Source organism: Lepeophtheirus salmonis, chromosome 14 (assembly GCF_016086655.4).
Source record: "Lepeophtheirus salmonis chromosome 14, UVic_Lsal_1.4, whole genome shotgun sequence".
NCBI lineage: Eukaryota > Metazoa > Arthropoda > Copepoda > Siphonostomatoida > Caligidae > Lepeophtheirus > Lepeophtheirus salmonis.
This window is the reverse complement of record NC_052144.2, coordinates 33,498,624-33,520,160: the sequence shown is the minus strand read 5'-3', so window position 1 is coordinate 33,520,160 and position 21,537 is coordinate 33,498,624. Positions and strand designations below refer to the sequence as shown.

At 31.9% G+C, this 21,537-nt stretch overlaps 1 protein-coding gene and 1 long non-coding RNA gene across 11 annotated transcripts in view; one reads left to right on the top strand and one right to left on the bottom strand.

Annotated features, from left to right (window-relative positions):
* LOC121129836 (protein tramtrack, alpha isoform) overlaps window positions 1-15,915 on the top strand; it is an 80,250-nt gene extending 64,335 nt beyond the window's left edge. For 6 of the 10 annotated variants that reach the window (XM_040725554.2, XM_071893471.1, XM_071893470.1 and 3 more), the window contains exons 2-5: window positions 15-972; window positions 1,044-1,077; window positions 1,173-1,229; window positions 1,454-3,702. In XM_040725554.2, the coding sequence (XP_040581488.1) occupies window positions 202-972; window positions 1,044-1,077; window positions 1,173-1,229; window positions 1,454-2,364 (1,773 nt within the window). In that variant the 5' untranslated portion in view covers window positions 15-201 and the 3' untranslated portion in view covers window positions 2,365-3,702. Of the gene's footprint in view, window positions 1-14; window positions 973-1,043; window positions 1,078-1,172; window positions 1,230-1,453; window positions 3,703-12,736 lie in introns of those variants that run through there. The other 4 variants (XM_071893472.1, XM_071893474.1, XM_071893473.1 and 1 more) reach the window with 1 other exon arrangement.
* Window positions 15,916-19,255: 3,340 nt separating this feature from the next.
* On the bottom strand, window positions 19,256-20,637 carry LOC139907214 (uncharacterized). The gene is made up of 2 exons (XR_011783669.1): window positions 19,739-20,637; window positions 19,256-19,616 (listed from the first exon to the last, which is right to left on the bottom strand). It is a non-coding gene; the product is annotated as an uncharacterized lncRNA (long non-coding RNA).
* Window positions 20,638-21,537: the final 900 nt, after the last annotated feature.

The window sequence follows — 21,537 nt, the reverse complement described above, 5'->3', positions numbered from 1 at the left end:
TTATTGTTTTTTAGGTCTGAATAATTTTAAAAATTGATGGAGATAATTGGAGAGAAGTAAAAACTGCATAGTAATAATAAAAGCCCCTATTTGATCCCTTCCAAAACTCCTACATTTAAATACTTCATACCTACTACCTAAAGTACCAAATAAGTACAGTCATCATACGAAACTAATAAGAACAAATAAAAAATAAAAAACATGTCTGGAAATCAACAACCTCAACAGTACTGCCTCCGTTGGAATAATCACCAACACAACTTACTCTCTGTGTTTGAGGATTTATTAAATCATGAAGCTTTTGTGGATGTGACGCTTGCAGTGGAGGGACTTCAGTTGAAAGCCCATAAAATGGTTCTATCAGCCTGTTCCCCCTATTTTCAAAGTATGCTCTACAACACGCCTGACCGTCATCCTATTGTGTTCCTTCGAGATGTTCGTTATAGTGAGATGAAGGCTCTTCTTGAATTCATGTATCGAGGAGAAGTGAGTGTGGATCAGGAGAACCTGAGTTCCCTCCTCAAAGTGGCAGAAGGACTCAAGATTAAGGGATTAGCCGAAGTTCAGGAATGTAAAGAATCCAAGCAGTCTCCTGTCCATATTCCACCTCCTTCATCCTCTTCTCCTTCAGTATCTTCTGCTGGCATAACAGGGGGCTCAACAAATTCCTTGTCTGGTGCTGCGGGATATTTGAGTGCACTCACGGGTCTCACTGGACTTTTATCCCCAGATCATCTCGTTCCACATCTAACATCACCTCTTAAAAGAATGGCATCATCACCCCTCGTGAATCCACCCCCGCCACCTCCCCCAAATCCCCCGTCCAGCAGTGCATCCAACTTCTCTTTGGGACCTAAAAGAAAACGTGGCAGACCCCGTAGACTATCAGGGAGCGAAGCCGTTCCTCTTGCATCAGGACTCTCTGATGCTGAAATCAACGATGAAAATCGGTGTGAATCCAAGAACCATAAGGTGAGAAGATAGACTCAGTTGTTCTATTTGACATCTCTAAACAATTTCTTTCTTTCTTTCTTTTTCAATAGGAATTACCGGAGAGAAGTGAATCCACGCCACCAGGTAATAATCACGCTTATCCTAAATTCTCTTAAATACCTCTCAATCCCTCATTCTAATTGAATTTTTTTTATCTCACTTTCTTTTTATGTAAGCAGATTGTAAGTCACAAGACTTTACATCTGAGGCAGACAGCATTGACGGAAGAAGTTCAGGTGAGTCATTTTCCGATCATCCTTTTTTTTCATTTTCCGGTACATTTTTTTTTTTTTTTTGGGTGAGGGTTAAGCTTCAAAGACAGGGAAACAAACAATTTTGTAATACTTTTTTCCCCCAATTTTCTCTCTCTCTCTCTTTCTACTCTTATTTTTGTCTCTTCAACAAATATTATTCCTTACTAAAGAAAAGTTAATTACAATCGGGGTTACTATTCATACAGTTCACGGAAGTACAATTCGACCTCTAAAGAAAAGGCAGTATTTGGATGACCGTAGCTCAGGCGAATTTGATAGAGAAAGCAATGGATCTCCAGGAGGTTCCTCCTCCTCTTCCTCCTATCAATTACCCAATTCAACCACAGAAATTGATCAACCCGAAAATCTCTCTTTAAAGAAATCTGATTTATTAAATAGAACGAATCTCTCTCTCCACAATACTCCACCTCCGTCCTCTGACGAAGAAACAACCATATCCATGAACGCAAAGCAAATCATTTCCCCTCCCGGAATGGACATGAAAAAGTTTTGGGAAGAGCGATTGGCCAACGGGTTATATGGAAGTGGAGGTCTCTGTGATCCAGAATCATCCATCCATGGGAAGCTAAGTGGTGCTTCAGCAGCTCTTTTATCCGCTGCAGAGCGATCTTCCTCCTATTTGGCATCTATACAACTCCACGAGGCTGAAATTGCAGCAGCTATATATTCCAAGCAGCAACAGCAGGCAGCACAAGCAGCTATAAACTCTTCTCAAAACGCCGGACCTTCCTCTCCTGTCAAGTCAGAGAATGGCGGAAATGTGAATCCCATCAGTATTCGTAGTTTTTGTATCCAAGAGGGCAACACATACCGATGCAAGGTCTGTAATAATGCCTACACCCATCCCTCCAACTTCCACAGGCATTATGTAACCACTCATCTCAATCGAAAGTCATACCCATGTACTGTCTGCTCCAAAAAGTTTAATCGCAAAGATAATATGACGGCTCATTTAAGAGCAGTCCATGGATGGGGTGGATCCCTTAGTTCCAATGGAAGCTCAGCATCATCTCTACCTGGATCCCCTGCTCCCCCCTCATCAGCGGTATCCATGACAGTACCTAAGCAAGAACCTTCCCCTACTATTGTCAACTAATTTTTAAAAAAAATCAATTCTCTCAAAGCAAGAACAATAACTCTCAACCCTATAAATTGTAGTTACCACTTCTTCAATTCTTGTAATCAACTCTTTACCCATAGTTACCAACCAACCAACCAACCAACCAATCAATTATAAGTTACCAACCAAACACTTTCTCCGCATTATAAGTAGTGTACAAGCAATAACTTATATTAAAGTTGTTGAAACAGATAAACTTATCAAGTTACCTATTTTATATAATCTATGTGACTCTTTAAAACAATTTTTTTGAGCCAACACAATATTCACAAATGGCATTTCTCTTAATTTTGATGCTCAAAAAAACCCAAAGTTTTACATTAATTTTTTTCTCGAGGCATTTTTTCCCCAATATCATATCTTATTATTTATTCAAATTATCGTAGTCAGTTATGTTATAGTCTGAAAAGTCTGTAGACTTTACACCCCAAAAATAATATTTTTAAAATAAAACCCACATAAATAATCAGAAACAAAGTTTCTGAACCATTCACATAATACAAAATAAATAAAAAAAACAAATCATTACATAATATTACATATACTTTAAATATATATATATATACCTTGGGCATCTTTCGGAAATAGACTTAAAAAAACAAAATCAATCCATTTCCAAAATTGAATTTGAAAACCAAATAGTTACCAGTCCATTTTCCGAATTTCTTAATCATATTTTTTGAAAAAAAATTAAAGAATAACACCCCTTTTTTGTATAAAATAAATTTTCTTTTCTTTTTAAACATAATTTTTGTGTGAATTTTTTTTTCTACCTTCATCACTTATATTTTTATTATTATAATTATTATTGAGAATTTAAAAGAAATATTTAAAAAATCTGACCAAGTCAGTGATTATCTATCCGTTCAACCAGATGAAACCCCTTGGTGCTCACGAACACAACACGTCCTCGTCGTCCATATCAGATAAATAAATAAAATATTTTTTTGAGAAAAAAAAATATAGCTTTAACAAATTTTTAAATAAAATTTTTTGAATTATTAATTCTAATGAATGTTGTTAAAAATGATGTCATAGAGGAGGACTCTATGCCTTGGAAAAGAAGAAGACAAAATAAAAACAAGTATTCTCTCTCTCTCTCTCTCTCTTGGTAGTTCCAACCCATGCTTTGTAATACTCTTTTATTTTTTTATATACCGATAAACTGCCAATTTTTCTGTATATTTTTACCCTGTGCCTTCTTTACCTTCTTAGATAATATTATTTTTTAACTGGCTCGTTCTATGTATTTTATTTACAAATATTTTAAAGAGAATTTGTATTTTTATACTCAAATATACGTCAATTTTTATATTTTTACTCTTTTTATCGTTAATAATTTTTAGTGAGGTAAGTTTTTTTTTTTAATATTTGTGTCTCTCTGGATTCTAGACAGTGTTCCTTTTTACCTACAAGACAATATGTAATATCCACAGCAGACGTTCATCCCTCACGAAGAAGAAAAAAAATACAATGCCACTGCACTCCCGAAATAATATTATATTATACAAAACAAGTCTGTCGACTAGACGCCTCATTCTTTTTTTTTGCAGACCCCAGGCCTGATGTATGTTAAATATAAACATACTTAACTTTCAAGGCCAAAACTCCTAGACAAGGAATTAAAAAAAAGGAGTACCGTTAAAATACTACACTAGTTTTTGTTGCTGTGGGTTAGGAACACACAGGCCAATAAGTTCTGCAATTTTATTATTTGCAAATTTTTGAATGGATTTACCTTCCTTTTTGTCGTACCGTTAGAGGAGATTGTGTTCTTATTTGTATTTAGATACCTACAAAAAGTATGTTGTTGAAGGTCATTATTCCTTAAGAATAAGGAGACTTATTTCCTTATTGCTTTTTGTATTTTTATTTCTACTCTTATTAACGCTATATTTTGCAACATTTATCTCGTTCCATGATTATTTATATATCTACAATTGTCCTTCCTACTCCTATAAAATAACCTGTATACGCGTATTAAGTACATCAAAGTAGACAACCAAGTATTAGATGTTTGGAATGATAGAAACTGCATTTACTGTTTAAATCTAGTTATGACGAAATGCATTTTAAAACACATCGTTTATCGCATGTTGTCCTTCTATCAGGTCGTATTACATTGTACCCTTATGTCGATAGGGATGAATACGGATCCAATTCATTGGATAGGTATCACATATACCTATCTGTAAGTTCATTGTGGCATCCCATGCCGATTTTGTAAGTTTTGTCAGCTCACTGATAAAGATTTCTAAGTAATACGAGGTCCTATACCTTAATGGGCGGCTTTCACTTGAATTACTCTTTGGATCCGTTGATCGAATGTTTTGGCTCATTTTCTTCCTGAACGACCCACTTTCAGAAGGAAAGTGTTTGTCAACCAAGATTTTCAGATTGCATGGTCCTTATTTATCCTCCATTCAATGCGGTTAAGTCATCATTTTCCCTTAGTAGAGAAACACTCCCAAAAATCAATGTTTCCAACCCCAGTCTTAATAGTGGGATGGTGTTATACTCTGCATTTTTCTTCCCCAAGCACTTAATTCTTTTGTTCATACAATGTCTCTCACTATTAAAATAAGCATACCATTCAAATAATCGAATGCTAAAATTCCCCACTCTTCAATCTACATATATATTACTGTTACTAAAGGATAAAAATGTCCTTCTGGTGAGATTATATACATATATTGATTATCACTTACAAGGGACAAATGTTTTTATTATCCAAAACAGACTTTAATTTTTTTTTTTTGTCATGACTTCTAATATTGTGGCTTTTATCAATGTAATCATGTTGTCCTAGGTTGGGATTCTTATATTTTGAAGATCGAAAAATTTGCTCCAATTAGGAAATGACCAAATGGGAACTTTATATTCTCAAGTAGCAATATATAGATAGGCCATGGATAATGGCAAAAAAGATCAAGCAGCGTACGCATAAAAGACCGCTTTCAAGTCTAACATAATTTCCCCGAATATTACATTCTCACGCATTTCACGTCTGATTTAGAATCGCATTGTGGGACCTCTACTCCCATCATAAAACCCTCAAAACAAGCTACCGTTTAAATCTTTTGTCAGAAGCACGGCCATTGGCACCTATTTATTTATTATTAATTTTTTTTTTACTAAGAGTAATAGTTCTATAATAAAAATGTAAAGCTACGTCATTATGGTGTTCCCACTTGCAAATATATTAAAATTCCGGCACCACTGGTCTGAAGTGAACAATCCAATATATTTGGCTGATATATATTGCTCCCCATTTATCAACTCTCATTAACTCAGTTAAATGACGTCACATACAAATCTCAGAGTGAAATTATATCAAAACTTGAAATCCATGGAACATTAGTAGATCTGTAGATATTATGAGCTGGCACTATGAGACAGTTTCCTTCCTTAAGGCACTACATACTTAATATATATTATCTAGGAACATGTGTTAGGATTACATAAGAGCACCTCGGGTCTACAGCACATAGTTATTCTTAATATTCTTGCGAAATATTATTGCCTTTTTCTATACATAAGAACGAAATATTTTATATATTTATTTAGCGAGAAAAATGATTCATCAAAAAAAGCAAATAAATAAGGTTTTTATGGTTCATAAGAAGATAGAAGAGGCAGAGACGACCTTTACATAGCATTCATCATCAAACGTGTGTCTTTGTCCTCTAAACTTACATAGGTAGGTAGTCCTGTTAGTATATTTTTGCAGAGGAACCGAGCGTAGATAGTCACAATACAAACTCGTTTCTTAAGTTGCCTATTAAATAAGTATCTTCAGTATTTTATAAAAATATATAAATACTACAATATTAAGGCTAAGTTAGTACACATTATAATATATTTGAGGGACCTCAAAATCTGTTCAGATATTTATTATATATATATAATATGAAACTTGTTTCTGAGTAAGTTGATTACTAAATATGTATAAAGAAAAAGCCAAATAAACCCTTCAAGTCATTCTTATTGTTGGTGGCTATGATTCTCTGTGGTAGAACTGGTAGCCCTTTTTACCAAAACCAAAAGGTAAAGAACTAATAAAAAAAATAAGAGAAATAAAGAAAAATCATCATCAAACAAAGGCGCTATATAAAGAAGAAGAAAAAAATCCCTAAAATTGTCATACCTTTTTATATGTACTGGGTGATCCATTGAAATCTGAACACTTACTAATTCAATAGTAAATGAAGATTCATATTTTTCATATATTAAAACATATATAATTAGTTACAAAATAAAAATAAAGCTGAGCTCTCTACCTTTCGTACAAGTAGAAAGCTATGCCACTTGAACGTGTTCGACGAATTTCCATTCGCGCACTCCAAGCAGTTCGGCATCTCTACGACCATCGTCTACGCCGTCAGTAAGTCCGAACCATTAGAGAGGAAGAAGGGCTATGTCAAAAAGACCAAACTGGACACGGAAGATTTAAGAAAACAGCTCAGGCCAATCCCCTCAAGTTCATGAGGGTCCATCAAAGAGATCTCGACTTTCACTTCAGACTATCAAGGGAGCTATCGAAAAAGTGTATTAAAAGAGCCTCGTGAGCGTAGAGAGGCCACTTTTGACACCAGCACTGAAAGAAACCAATTTCATCCATTGTAAGACTCTTGAATGAGTCTATTGACACTTTTGCCCCCCTCGACTACACCATTTAGATGTACATCTAGGTGAAGAGCTGCAGTGCCCTTCATCTAAACACCGAGGCCTTCAAAGCCACCGTTAGGTAGCACTGGGACGCAATCACATAGGACTAAATCCACAGCAGGTGACAGTCCTTCTGCCTCCGCCTGGAAGCCATAAATGCCACTAAGGGCGGCCACATTAATGATTAAGAGAGCTCGGATCCACATCTATGTATAGTATTAATTCTATTGTTAAGTAATAAATTATATTTTGTTAAAGTTTAAAATTCAAAGTGTTCAGATTTTAATGGACCACTCGGTATATATAAGTTAGCAAAACCACATATATTGTTGTGCATACATAGAGAATCCAAAGGCGTTGTCATCATCCTTTGAATCTAATCCCCTCTAAGTTTCTCCTACGTCGTAAATATTCTGCTTCAATCGGCTTTGTATTATATATTACGTAAATTCCACAAGGTACATAATCGGTACCAATCGTAGTTGTTACTTTTTTTTGTACATGTTGTGAGTGTGTACCTTCATTGTCCTTGGACTGTAAAAGTTTTTTATTATATAAATATACTTTTTGCAAAGAAAATATCTCTACCTGGGGGCCTCTTGTTTATTTCTTTCCCTTTGATATCGTACATGTAATAATACGTGTATTTAATGATGGTTAGGATGAATTAAACAGTTTTTTGTAGCAATTTATCTACAGAGCATTTTTACTCACGTCATACATTCCATCATAATTGATCTTGGGGGCTTATAGTTGATACTTTTCATTACATATCAACTGATTCCAATATATCCTGAATTTAACACCTGTATTGAATACTACTTGATCCTAATTATAAACTGTCATGTTCTAATAAAATATAAGTAATTAAAATTGAAAATCCCTTTGAAATGTCCATTTGTACAATTTTTTTTTTTTTTTTTTTTTTTGAGATTAGGAACGAAATTAAAAAGGATAATAAGAGAGGGGCGTCCCCCCGAAATAATGAATAATTGTTTTTTACTAGATTTCTTTTTTGTCAGGATGGAAATTTTTTACTAAAATAGGGCTAATAGTTTTTCCAAAGGTATCCTTTCTTAAAAAAAGGTAATTCGGGCAAATTATGCATCACAGAAAAAAATAATTTTTTTTATAAATATCTATAGATTTTTGGAAAAAAAATTCCAAAAAATGTAATATTGGAATTTTTTTATGGAAAAAATTTGTTATTTGAAACTATTTTTCAAATAATTTAGATTTTTGAAATATTTTCCAAAAATTGATTATTTAAAAAAAATTTCCAAAAATTTAAAATTTCCTTTGTGAAGTTTTTCCCCAAAAAATTTAGCTTTCTGTGAATAACTATGAATTTTTGAAAAAAAATAGGTTTCTGTGAATAGCTATGGATTTTTGAAATTTCTTCCAAAATATTTAATATTTAAATTTTTTTTTCCAAAATATTTAATATTTAAAAATTTTTTTCAAAAATATTTCATATTTGAAATTTTCTTCCAAAATATTTAAAAAAAAATTTACAAATAATTTAATTTATTGCTAGCAGCTCTAGATTTTTGAAATTTTTTACAAGAATATAATATTGAAAATGTTATTTTTAGTACATTACTAAGGATTTTGGAAAAAATTTAAAACATTTTAAATTTTGGATTTTTAAAAAATTCCAAAAAGCCCCCCGCAAAAAAAAATGCATACACCCCTCAAATAAGATGGTATAATGATGTAATAACACAGTTTAAGTAAATTTTATTTCTTGAAATATAATATAATATATAGTATTAGAAGGATATATCATAATATTTGATGGCGGCCAATGTTGTTTAAACCTTTTATTTGTTGATCACATTTTAACATGGAATAGATGGAATTAATGAATAAAAGGTTTTCATTAATATACAACTGATTTGTTTAGGCCCCCAAAATGGCCAACATAAACAATGCTGACGTAACGTGAAAACGCTCAGTACAATTAATTAAATGAAGGAAATTGTATGACGGAAAGAAAGGAAACTCGACAATCAAATGAAATAAAATAAACAACACACTGCTCTCATAGAACTCGGAGTAAGAATAATGTCCAAGTCACTCTTTCCTGTTGCTTCTAAAATAACAAAAAAAGCTTTTAAAAAAATGACTATTGTTACACCTTTGTCATTAGTAAGTTAGTTTTTTTTTTTTTGTTATTATTACAGACTTCTAAAGTGCGACGAACTTTTTCATCCCCTTTCGCTGTTGTTCGGTACACTCTACTACATATTGTTGTTATTATAGTGTTGGTGTTGGGTCTGAAAATCCTAGACCGGTCTGAGACTCTTAACATAACTAATTCGGTCCATTAAAGAAGTTCGCTCTGGAAATGTCTTCATGAAAAATTGGATCTGGCATACAAAAAAAAGTATAGAATTTAGTTTAGTCCAATTATATAGATGAACTGTTAATGACGTGCAACGGAATCCACAGAATTATAAATATATATATATATTAGGGGGGAGTAAATTTTGCGGAATGACTTTTTTTTTAGTAAAGAAATCCTTCGAAAAAAAATATTATCCCTTTTTTCTCAATAAATTTTTCTTCTACAGCAGCGATAATTTTACTAGTCCAAGACCAAAAATTCCTATATTTGTGTGGGAGGGCGCTACAGTTCTTCCATACCACACCCAGCAGATGCCCCTGATGTCATTCTTTTTTATTGTGAACATTGAAGAAAATACAAAATCTTCACAATAACGTCATTTAAAATTAAATGTGTTGGATAAATCATATTTGTAGATCTCATCAATCAGAAATGGAGAGAAAATCGGTTCATAGATTTAGTTAGTTTCAAATAAATTGGTCCTCGATTTGAAAGCGATTAAATTTCGTTCTACATTCGTGGGTATCCACGGGTGGGGGGGGATGTAGCTCCCTCCCAATGAAGGAGTTTTTGTGAAAATTATCGTACTTGAAAAACACAAAAATAATGAAACACAGAGTGAATAAAACTTTCTTTCAAAGATTTATTTTTCTTGGATCGAAATCAAGGTCATTCGATCCAAGATTAATATATGATGTAAATTGTTATACCATTATACTTTTCCGACTGATGTTTGGTTTCAACCGGGGGTTTAATAGTGACGTCACTGAGTATAACTGTTACCAAGAGTAGCTATATATCACCTTCCTTGACTATTATTGTTAGAGTACCGTTTTTATGACAAGCCCAATTACATGAAAGGATATCCTAGTATTTATACTAACATAGATTCGATCCAATTATGCAGGGGTGCAAAAAAATCAAAAAGTCCTCCTCTTCGAGGCCATCTCGCCTCCATTCTAAAAGTCTGATAATTTTGTAGATGGCGCCATTCGAAAGAACTGACTCAGAGTTACAATTGGATGTTTGTTTGTTGTTTTTTCTGTGATCAAAAATGTCCGAGCAACAGCAAAACGGCAGAGGGTCTGCGATCTCCTCCGTGCAAAAGTCCATCTCTGACAAGAAGATATGCAAATAGACCCTGTTCTGAACAGGAGAAATGATTATTTCTTGGCTGAATTAAGAGCTCAGGTCATTTTAACCTTCAGAACCAAACATCCAGCTCAGGTCATGGTCCTCGCCGTCGTGGCGTCCGACGGCATCAAGATGCGTCCATACTTCTTGAAGGCCAACGAGAAAGTCAACAAAGACGTCTACTAAAAGGTCCTCAGGTACCATTTCTTCCCAGTGTCGCAGAGCACATTCCCCAGGGACAAATATGTGCTTACCCAATACAGCACCCCGGGATGCACGCTTAAGGAGCTGGTAGAGTTATGCCCTTTGTTCTCTCCCCACGTGAACCCCCTGGACTTTGCTTTTTGGTGTCTCTGAAAGGGTAAGACAAATAAGACTCCGAATGTCAATGTCCTGAAGACCGTGACCACGGAGGAGTGGAACAACTTGTCCTCAGACTTCATCAAGGCTAACAGTGCTCCTGTTCGTCCCTCCAATCTGGGCCAAAATATCCGTCCAAATCTGTCTTGAAAAACTCGCTTAAAAAAACAAACCGAAAGAAAAAAATTCGGTCTTGGACCGAGTCTCAACACTAATAGGCACCTCTCTTTCTCTCCCTCCTCCTAAGTATGTACCTACCTTTGTTTCATGCTTTTTATTCTTCTTCCCTTGGCGTGGATTTAATAGGTAGTATATATAGGAGAGCTAAGTCATATCACGTCCCTGGTTAAATCCGTGGCTGTTAAAATAACTACACACTACAGTAATAACTATGTGGATACAAATTGTAATTAAAACATTATACCTATAGATAATTTGTAAGGGAAAATATTTTATTGTTTTGTATGTGGAAGTTGACAAAGGGTAGATATTACAGGTTCAATGAATGAATGAAGCTGCCCCATTTCTCTCTCTCTCTCTCTCTTTGTATGTGTGAATAACTTATATTTGGTTCGTCCCCACAAACAGAGGAGTCCGCAGTTTAAGCGATAATCTCAAAATGGAGTATGGATCAATTTTCATTTTTTCTTCTTTCATTATATTTCTCGTCTCTTCCTTATTTCATCGAAAGCAGAAAATTTTATTTGTTTTAGTACGGAAAAACATTGAAAAATATTGTTTCGTTTCCTTTCATGATCGTCATGCAAAATAAACTTTGGTTCGTCTCGTCATAGCTAAAGATATGAACACTTATCTGTATTACTTTGTAATCGTTCACAAATAATAAATTAGCATCAATTTCTACATACAAATTATGCTTATTAAACTGCAAATTGCACTTTTTATGTATAGTAACAGAAGTCATAATAAAATAATTTGGAATTGATAGATTCTCTTCTAAAAGGATCATATCAGATACCAATTAATATTCTCAAAAATAATAAGTCCATGACTTATTGGCCAGTATATTTGTGAAATAATAATAAAAAATCTTGATATTTATTCTAGATTGTCTTTGTGTTGACGTACCAGAAAGATACACATACATTAGTCCATGACAAAAAAAGAAGAAAGAAGTATTAATAAAAAGGACGTTAGGGCTCTGATGATGATCATCCAGGGCGCTATCATATTTGCAAGCAACAACAATAAGACAGACATAGCAACAAATATTGCCATGTCAATTTGATTTTTTACTCAGTCAAAAAGGATCGGATTTTTTGTTTATAATATATACACGAGGGGACAAAATGTGTTTCAAATATAATATGTATGTTGTACTACTAGTAGGATACAATGAACCCCACATTTAATTGGTGGTGGTATGTCTCTATTATATCAAATTTTCAATTACTCAATTACACAACATAACGTCGTTAGATGATACTTAGTTTTTCGTAGAGAAGATGTTAAGTAGATATAAGGGAAATCACGTTGCTGGCTATATCCTCTGAGTGAACACTGCTAATCCAACCGAGGCATTTTTATTATTATTTATATATCCAATGGTAGTTGCACTAAAGTACATACACATATAGGATGCATTATTCACAGGAGGAATCTCACTTACAGCTAAGCAAGCATGTATGTACATTGTAAATATAAGTCATATACTTAGAGAGAGACTCTCATTTATGTAGGTATTTTAAATAATATGTATCAAAATTGAAGCTTACTCCCTCTATGAACAAATATATAACTAATTTAATTTACTCAAATTTTAATTAATTAAATGGATCTATAAACTGAATTTTTCTTCTTCTTGTATAATTTTAGGTGAGTTACTCACTCCAAAGAAAGAGGAGCCCTCTGGGGGTGAAGAGGTCGTAAGCTCTCCGATTTCCCCCAAGTCCCCTCAAACACTGATGAGTGGTAACGGTGGAAAACTGGGTCATAATAATACAAACGAGCCGAAATCAATGTCTGAAATGTCTGTAAGAGGCTTGGATCTACTACGTTACGCAGATATATCCCAAAATGGAACTTACCGATGCCGCGAATGTGAAAAGCTAAAAATTATAAAGAATTTCAAAAACAAATATTCATTTCAAAGACATGCCTTCCTCTATCATGAAGGATCCTCTCGAAAAGTATTCCCATGTTCAATTTGTCATAAGGAATTTTCCAGACCAGATAAAATGAAACAACATTTGAAAGTAGCACATGACTGCGTCATCCCAACTAAAAACTCTTCAAAAAACTCTTCAAACAATGTTGCGGATTTGGGAAAAATTGAAGAGGGCCATCCTCCAGCCACTCTTCTTGTTAATCCCTTTTTACAACACCTGAATGACCCTACAAGCACAGAGGGAAAGATTGAGAGTTGTAAGGTTTCCGGTTCAAGAGTAAAATGAAGTTGCGTGATTAATATTTTATTAAAGTTCCGTAGTTTTATTTTATAGCTCATTATTATAAATATATTATATTATATTATTAAGTTGTGATCATTTGGCCTGAAATCATGGAGAAAGAACAAGTCCCCCTTGCCATTTAATATACCCAATACACCCACCCAACTCTCCTTTCCCAAACCTCTTCAACGTCCTTTTATTTTAGAATAAAAAAGTACCAGAAAAAAATGCACCTAAAACAAGACTGTTGTAGACATTATTACTATAAATTTTTTTCATATTATTTATAACTGATTGACAAAAAATCAAATGATTTTTTCTCCTTTTTAAAAATACACACATTTTTCTGGATATTTTTTTTATTTTTTAAAATTCTAGTTCAAATACGTAAAATACATTTATAAAATAATAACCCAGTGAATAATTAATTAGATAATTTTTCTTCCTATATTAAAAATAAAACAAAACAAAACCAACTAATTAAGGAATGATTTGAACCTTATTAAAACACGACACCCAATTGGCTTAGGATCAATTTATAAATTAAAATTACACATATTTAAAATAATTTATTAACGGGCATTCCTTATTTAGATAAATTAGATATTAGGTGATATATACATATATATATATAATTAATTATTTAAAGAAAAAAATCTTGTCTTTCTGATCGTTTATAAGTGTTGTTTTTTATTACATACAAAATATTATGGTCGTCTTATTATGTAAAATAATCTTCTTTTTTTTTTTTCTTCTTACAAATTTTCTTTTCAAACAAATATTTCAATTATATTTTCCAAGGAGAGATAATAATTCATTTAACAAAAATACATTTCATTTAATTAAAAGTGCTAAATCTTTTGGAGAGAACTACGCGCGCATTAAGAGTGAAATAAAACATAAATATATTTATCTAAATACAACTATTAATATAATACAATCTATATACACATATATTCTGGAGAGAATTCATCCCTTGGTAAGAAGCCGGTATATTGTTAACTTCTTAATATTAAATATATTATATATACACATAAATAAATAAATTATTATTATAATTACTGTACTTAAAGCAAAAATAATTTTTTCTTATCTTTTCGATTTTGTGTGTTTTTTAACTGACTGCTTTTTTATATAGAAAAAAAAACCTAAACAAAAACATTATATAATTAACTTGCTGTTTATTTAATTTCACTCCCTCCCCCCTTTAATAAATATTCTTTTTTTAAGTACAAAAAATCCGCGAGGCACATACCTGAGCGGCGATCCTTCCTGCACCACAGTCTTGATAATTTTGTCAGTCTTTCTGATTGACAAAAAACCTTTTTTTTAAAGATTTGCTAGAAACAATAAAAAATCAGGGCTATTTAATTATCAAGAGTCTACTATATGAGGGACTACAATAAGTGGACCATGGTTCAAATCTGTTACTGATTGTAACCCACCTCTTTATAAACCCAGGAGAATAGTATATGCCAAATAAGTGTTTCATCCATGTCCCAAAATATGTATTCTGAACATTTTACTGTTGTTTAACTATGTGTTTCTCAACCGGGGGGATCCAGTCAAAATATGTTCTCAGGAAACTTGTCAATAGCTCAGAGCAAGGCCTCCTTTTTTAATCATTGATTTTTTGATATAATTTAAAATCTTTTTTTGAAAAATAATTCACTTACTTCTCTAGAAAATTTAATGCGGACCCTTCCATTCTTTTAACATAATTTTATTAAAATCTATCGAGTGCCCAATCGAGAGTAAGTCCATGAGGAAATGATGCTAAGCTCCAACTTGAAACTGGATTGACTCCGTTAAGATTACATTAAGCATAAATATAGCACATAGTTGAGGATATTTATAAAAAATGAATTAACATATATATTGAACTAGGGCTCTAAAGTGATAGAAAAAGGTTGGGAATCACTTATCTGAATAATAATGACGGCCTGAGGCTATAAGTTCTTTTATTTCTCTCCTTTCATCCTTTGGTAGTCCACCACATATTGAATAGCCCTGATTTCCAACTTTCCCATCCTAGTCTATTGTTTGATTTTTTTCCGTTCCCATTTACTGATTATTTTCCGAAGAAAATAATAAAAAAAATTATAGGAGCAAATTGGGAGATTTTTCAATATTTCATATTTAAATTCCCTTGGATAATAGACAAATTTATAGAAAAAATTAATATAATTGTTTATTATTATTGGTTTAATATTTTTTTTTCTCTATCGTAATAAACAGTGTCTGTGATGCTTATAACTGACTGCAATTTATTTTTGTCCTTTTTTTTTTGTTTTCCAGTTTTATCATTATATTATTATTATTATTTTTTTTTTTTCAAAATACATATTTTGTAGAAATATTTTGCAAGGGTAATAACAACTAAAAAAAAATTAACTTGCATTTTTTTTGGTTAAAATGTGTGTTTTTGGATTGATTTTTTGGTTTTGTTACATATTTACATATATGGAAAAATCACAAAAAAATTCTTTTAAATGATTTTTAATAAAAATAAAAATTATTAGTTTAATATACAAATTATTATATTAATTAAATGTAAAATCATAATACAATAATGTTCACAAAATATATAAATGTTGAATGGAATCCTATGTTGATTCGTTGTTTTTTTTTCCACAAAAATTATTTTTTAACTATATATAGAAATAAACAGCTGATGGAGTAAAATTTCGGGATTGCCACTTTTACAGTGATTTATAATTTGGAAAATATTAAATATTACATTAATTCTTCACTTACTTCTTTTTGGAGTGAAAAAACACTGGATTATAAATTAGGAAATTTGAATTAATTCAATAATTTCCCGTCTGTTTCTCAATCAATTAAAAGAGTTGAGTTCAGCTTTCATTTATTTTTAAATTAATCATCTCACCAGGTTTGAAATAGATTTAAATGCATGAAAAAAATTACAAATAAATTAACATAATAGCCAGTGTAGCCATCAATACAATGAAATCAATTTACTATGGATAAACGTTAAAGAATATGTTTTACTATTAATTCGCGTGCAATAGCAATAGGCAACACTATCATAATAATATGTACAACTTTTCTAGTCCTAGTCAAGTCTAAAGTTTTAGTTTAATGAAACATATGACAGTACTTGCATTTACCGAGACATTGTTTGTTTAGTGGGGTTAGTTAACACAAAATTCAGTAATTGTTTTCTACAAATGATATTGGGACGTGAATATTTTTTGTGTGTAAAGTTAAAAAGAATATGCAAATTTTTAAGTCAATTTCGATTCTAAAAACATTGGATGAAATTTTTTTAACAGAGTGAACATTTCGCCGAAAGACAATTTGGACTATTTGGCCGAAAAAGGTAGTGATTTCCACTTTTTTATAATTCGGAGAGGCACTCAAGGGTCAGGTCGTAGGAGAAACGCATGAAATAATAGGCATAATGGAAGAAAACTGTTAAACTTTGAACAGAAAATAAAATACAATAACTTTAAGAGAAATATGACAAATCTTAATTCTTCAAGGGCCTGAAATCTTCCCATAGAGTTAGCCCTAACTATAAGTACCTCAGTTAACCAAATTAGATAATGATATCAAGTATCCAATAAAAAATTTTTGGTCTCATTAAGTATGCATTTAAATTTATTCAATAAATTGGTTTTACAAATGAATGAAGTTGTAGCCGGATTCTCATTTTAAATTGATTGAATGAATATCTGGAGTTGTAAAACTCATATTCTTTAATAAATACTGCTTAATACAATTTTTAGAAACGAAGTTATACATTCCAATATCATTGTATTTGTTCCTAGAATGCCTCCTGAAATCCTCTCAGTAGTTTCCCTCACCACAGCCTTTTCTTCTGACCCATACTGGATATAAAAAGGTAAAAATCTTGCTTAATATTATGCTTGTTTTATAAATCCATGAGTCTTTTTTAATATGAATAGTCCATCATATCGTATGACAATTAATAACGTTGGATTAGCCTGGGATGTATAAAAAGGGATGCCTACTACTGATATTTGCTGCCTACCATTGTGTGTAGAAAAAATTTACTATCGTCTAGCTATTAATAGAAAAGAAGAATAGGCTCTGGAAGGAATTAAAATTGTATATTTAATTATTACTATATTGGAACTCTGTATTCGTAACTAATTGACAACAATGACAGCAACATGTTGTTCTCCAAAGTGTAGATTAGGTTACTCCAGCAATCCAAAGGAATGCAATACTTTTTGTGAAAGGCAACCTATAGATAATGAAACTCTCCTCCATAGTTGGATGATGGCTATACCAAGGTTATAAATTATATTTATGTAAACTTTTAAAAATGTATTGATATTAAAAGTAAACTTTTTTATTATTACACTATTATCAGGAACAGAATAAAAATTACCGAAATTGGCAATTATGTAGCAAACATTTTAGACATGAAGACTATAAATTTGAAAGAACAAATTCAATCTATTGTTCTTAAAAAGGCTGAATAAATTTTTCACGGCATCATGAGTAAATCTTCCATCTAAAATGAATGAAAAATTTCATGGACATAATGAAGGAGTTCCTTGGGCAACTGAAGTGTGGAAGTTGTCGACAAAATGATACCAGTTTGACATGCCTTCAAATAACCTTTTTCCCCACATAACATTGACAAATCATCTTTTTGAAAGTTTGAATAGCTTCGTTATATTTGTCGAGATTTTGATGACTTAAAGGGTGATGGAGAGGTCATGAGTTCAAACCAGGAACTAATTAGATAAATACATTCTGCCATTAATAAGATTAACCCATCAGACTCCTGGATTGTGGAATATCTCAGGCCTGCACCACTTGCATCAGCGACATTCATTTTTGAAAAAGTAGCTGAGATTTATGACATTTTCAGAAAGCCTTGAAACAATTTTCAATTCCTAAACTTTTCTAACTCTATGAGTTTTTGAAGATGTTTTACGGAAACAATATAGTTTGATAAATGTCTTTCTTCCCCAAAAAAATGATGGCAAAATAATTTCAATATTGTTTATAAAAGATGTATGAAGATTTTTTAGAAGATGAGGATCATCATAAAGACAGTATACATTTTCTTTGGGATTTTCTGGATGAGGGAAGAAGTTGACAATTTCATCTTTTGTTCCAAATTAACTTCTTACCAACAGAGGTGGTTTAATGGCCCTATATATCATCTGTAGACCAAAGCTCTTATGACGATCTCCTTTGTAATTATCCCCAGTACAGACGCATTGACTGAATCTGGATTGAATAAATAACCAAATACTTGTTTCCATCTACTTGCAATTACAGCGAGCACAATGACAAGAATATGTGTTGCATTTTCACCTGTGGGCTCTGGAAGAGTAATCTGCCCATTAGACAATCTAGTCCTTGAACATAGTCTCTAGACTTTTTTATAACCATTTTATACATCAATAGTACACAATTTTTGTCTTTTTCACTGAAGGTCGTTATTTTAAAAGTCAAAATTCAAAAACATCATTCAAAATACCACTTTCAAATCAAATGCCTTCAGTTTTCCTTCACATTGACCTCAGCAAGGGTAAAAGAAATAAATTGGTGAAGAATATATTCATACCCTGACGAACCATAAGCAAATCTGTAAAGTGTATTAAACCATTACAAATTCATAAGAAAGAACATAGCTTCAAGATAGGGTATAAAATAATTTAAAATAATTTATTTCTATTTATCTATTTTCCTTCATTTTAGTATTTTTTTTTAACTGCTGGACTTGACCAAATGAATTAATCGATCTTCATTCATGAGCCTTTCAACATAGGTTTTGCGACAAAACTGAACTTAAAACAATAAATATGATAAAAGTAATATATCAAGGCCTCTACTATATCATTTACAGATACCACCATATTCGATATCTTTTAATCGTTTTTGTAGTTGACATTATCAAACCCTTGTTCCTGTTAAGTTTTGTTTGAAGATGCTGTATTTTTGCAGACAAATTTTATTTTCCGTTAATAAATTGATACAATAAGAGCTTTATACGTATGTTAAAACTTCAATCTCAGGTGCTTCTTGGATAAAAATGACTGATAAGAGTTGATTTTTAACTTCGTGATCCGAATAATCATCTATATTTAATACCCCATGAGTTTTTGCATACGAATAATCTAACATTAGAATTATTTGTTTACTTTGATGTTCTTCTGTATCTCTGTTTCGGTTAAACGGGAGCTTTCGTTTGTTTTTATCATAAAATGTTGATATGAAGTAGAAATTGCATTATTTACCAAATGTCACTGGCCTTTTAGAGACTTTTGCAGAAACATTGATTATTCCAAGTGAGCCTGAAGCAAAAAATTTAAGCATAAATAGTTAGAATATAGAGCCCAGTGACATCCTAATAAAACAACCCAACATATTTAATTTTCGTATCCCTCACAAAGTAAAAAATAGTTGATTATATTACTTGGTAAACTCTTGAGTCTTTCACGTGAGTCATATTCCCACATTTGATGGCATTGATCCACAATTTCCTTCAATTGATGTCTTTAGTAAAATTAAATATTTTCTTGTGCGATAAGCCTCAAGACTTTTTACTCGAATTTGATCTATTATTATAATACGCTGCACTAGATGTTAACATAATGAATAATATATTGAAATTATAAGTATTGGCTAATTATGATAAATAATTAAATTAGATAACAATACAGACTATGAAAGTTTTTGACTACATTTAATCCTAAAAGGTTTATGTGTCAAGCAAACATTGTACATAGTCGGTATTTGAATTTAGTTATGTCTCCTTAACACTTAATTTGCTCATTATATGGTAAGAGTGGAATGAATCCGAAGGAATGCTTAAAATTAATTATTCATGATCAATATATGTAATTATCCCAATGACTTGTTCTTTATTACCGGGAGTGACGGAATAACACGATTTATTATTACATTCAATTCCACACGTTTGTACTAGATGATCCAAACACAGTATTCCAAGAGCTTGCTGACACTTTAGCCAAGGAAGGTGCAGAAAAACCACATTGAATGAGTGGCGAACTATTTGACAATAGTTGGATAGCTGCCGCCAATCTAAGCAATTTATCGCCGATCCATAGATCGGAACAAAAGTTTACATATACTTGAGACATCAAGTCTCAAGTATAGTAGGTATGGTTAGTGGCCAGATACAATATAATAAACATCTTTTTAAAATAGGTAAAATCCTGAGCCCGATTTGTCAAATCTGTGAAATAGAGGAGGAAGCACCATTTCATCTTATCTATGACTCTAGCCGAACAAAGCAGAAGATAACTGAGCTTACTATAGAGTCTGTTGAAAAGAAAATCATCATTAATTTCGGATCATTGGATAAATTGAATTCACTCAACCTTTGTTGTTGCGTCACATTTATTAATTTAAGAAGTTGAAAAAAATATATAAGTCAGAGCTGAGCATACAGTCACACAGTCGATCTCCATTCCAGATCTGGTTTATTAGAAATATCAATAAGTTTTTGTTTTTTTTCTGCAAAACTCTGCTTAAGAGTACCATTCTACCATCAAGATTTTTATAAAAAATGTCAAATATTTAACTTTTTGGAGAACAATTTCGAAAATTAAACTTTTTGAAAAACTATGTCAATAATCCATAGCTATTAACACGAAATTAAATATTTTGGAAAACAATTTCAAAAATGAAAATTCAAATATTAAATTTTCTGGAAAACAATTTCAAAAATCCATAGCTATTAACAGAAAATTAAATATTTTGGAAAAAAATTTCAAATATTAAACTTTTTTGGAATTTTTTTTTTTGAGTAAGAGGCCAAAATCCTTTAGTTTGGGGGGGGGGAAGGGGCTACAGCTTTCCAGCCCATTCCCGAATCCTTCTGAATTCCCTTCATCCTGCAATTGGACTTCAGAGAATGAATGAGATATCCATTGAAAATTATTAATAGGTACACATCAAAACGTCAAAATATTCAATATTAATGAAATAATCAATATTATGAATCATATTTTTTGTAGGTATCGAATTTACATTGTTTCCAAAGATCTTATCATATTTCTTAAGTTATACATAGGCTAAGAAATTGGAGAAGTATCAACAATTACTAATGTCGAAAGGGAGGAATAGGGGAGGAGGGGTCTCTTAATCCATTTGAATACATATATTTTGAATGTACATATTGAAGTTTTTGATAAATCATCTATTCTAAGCAGACCAATCCAATATTGGGACTTAAAAACTTCAAAGTAC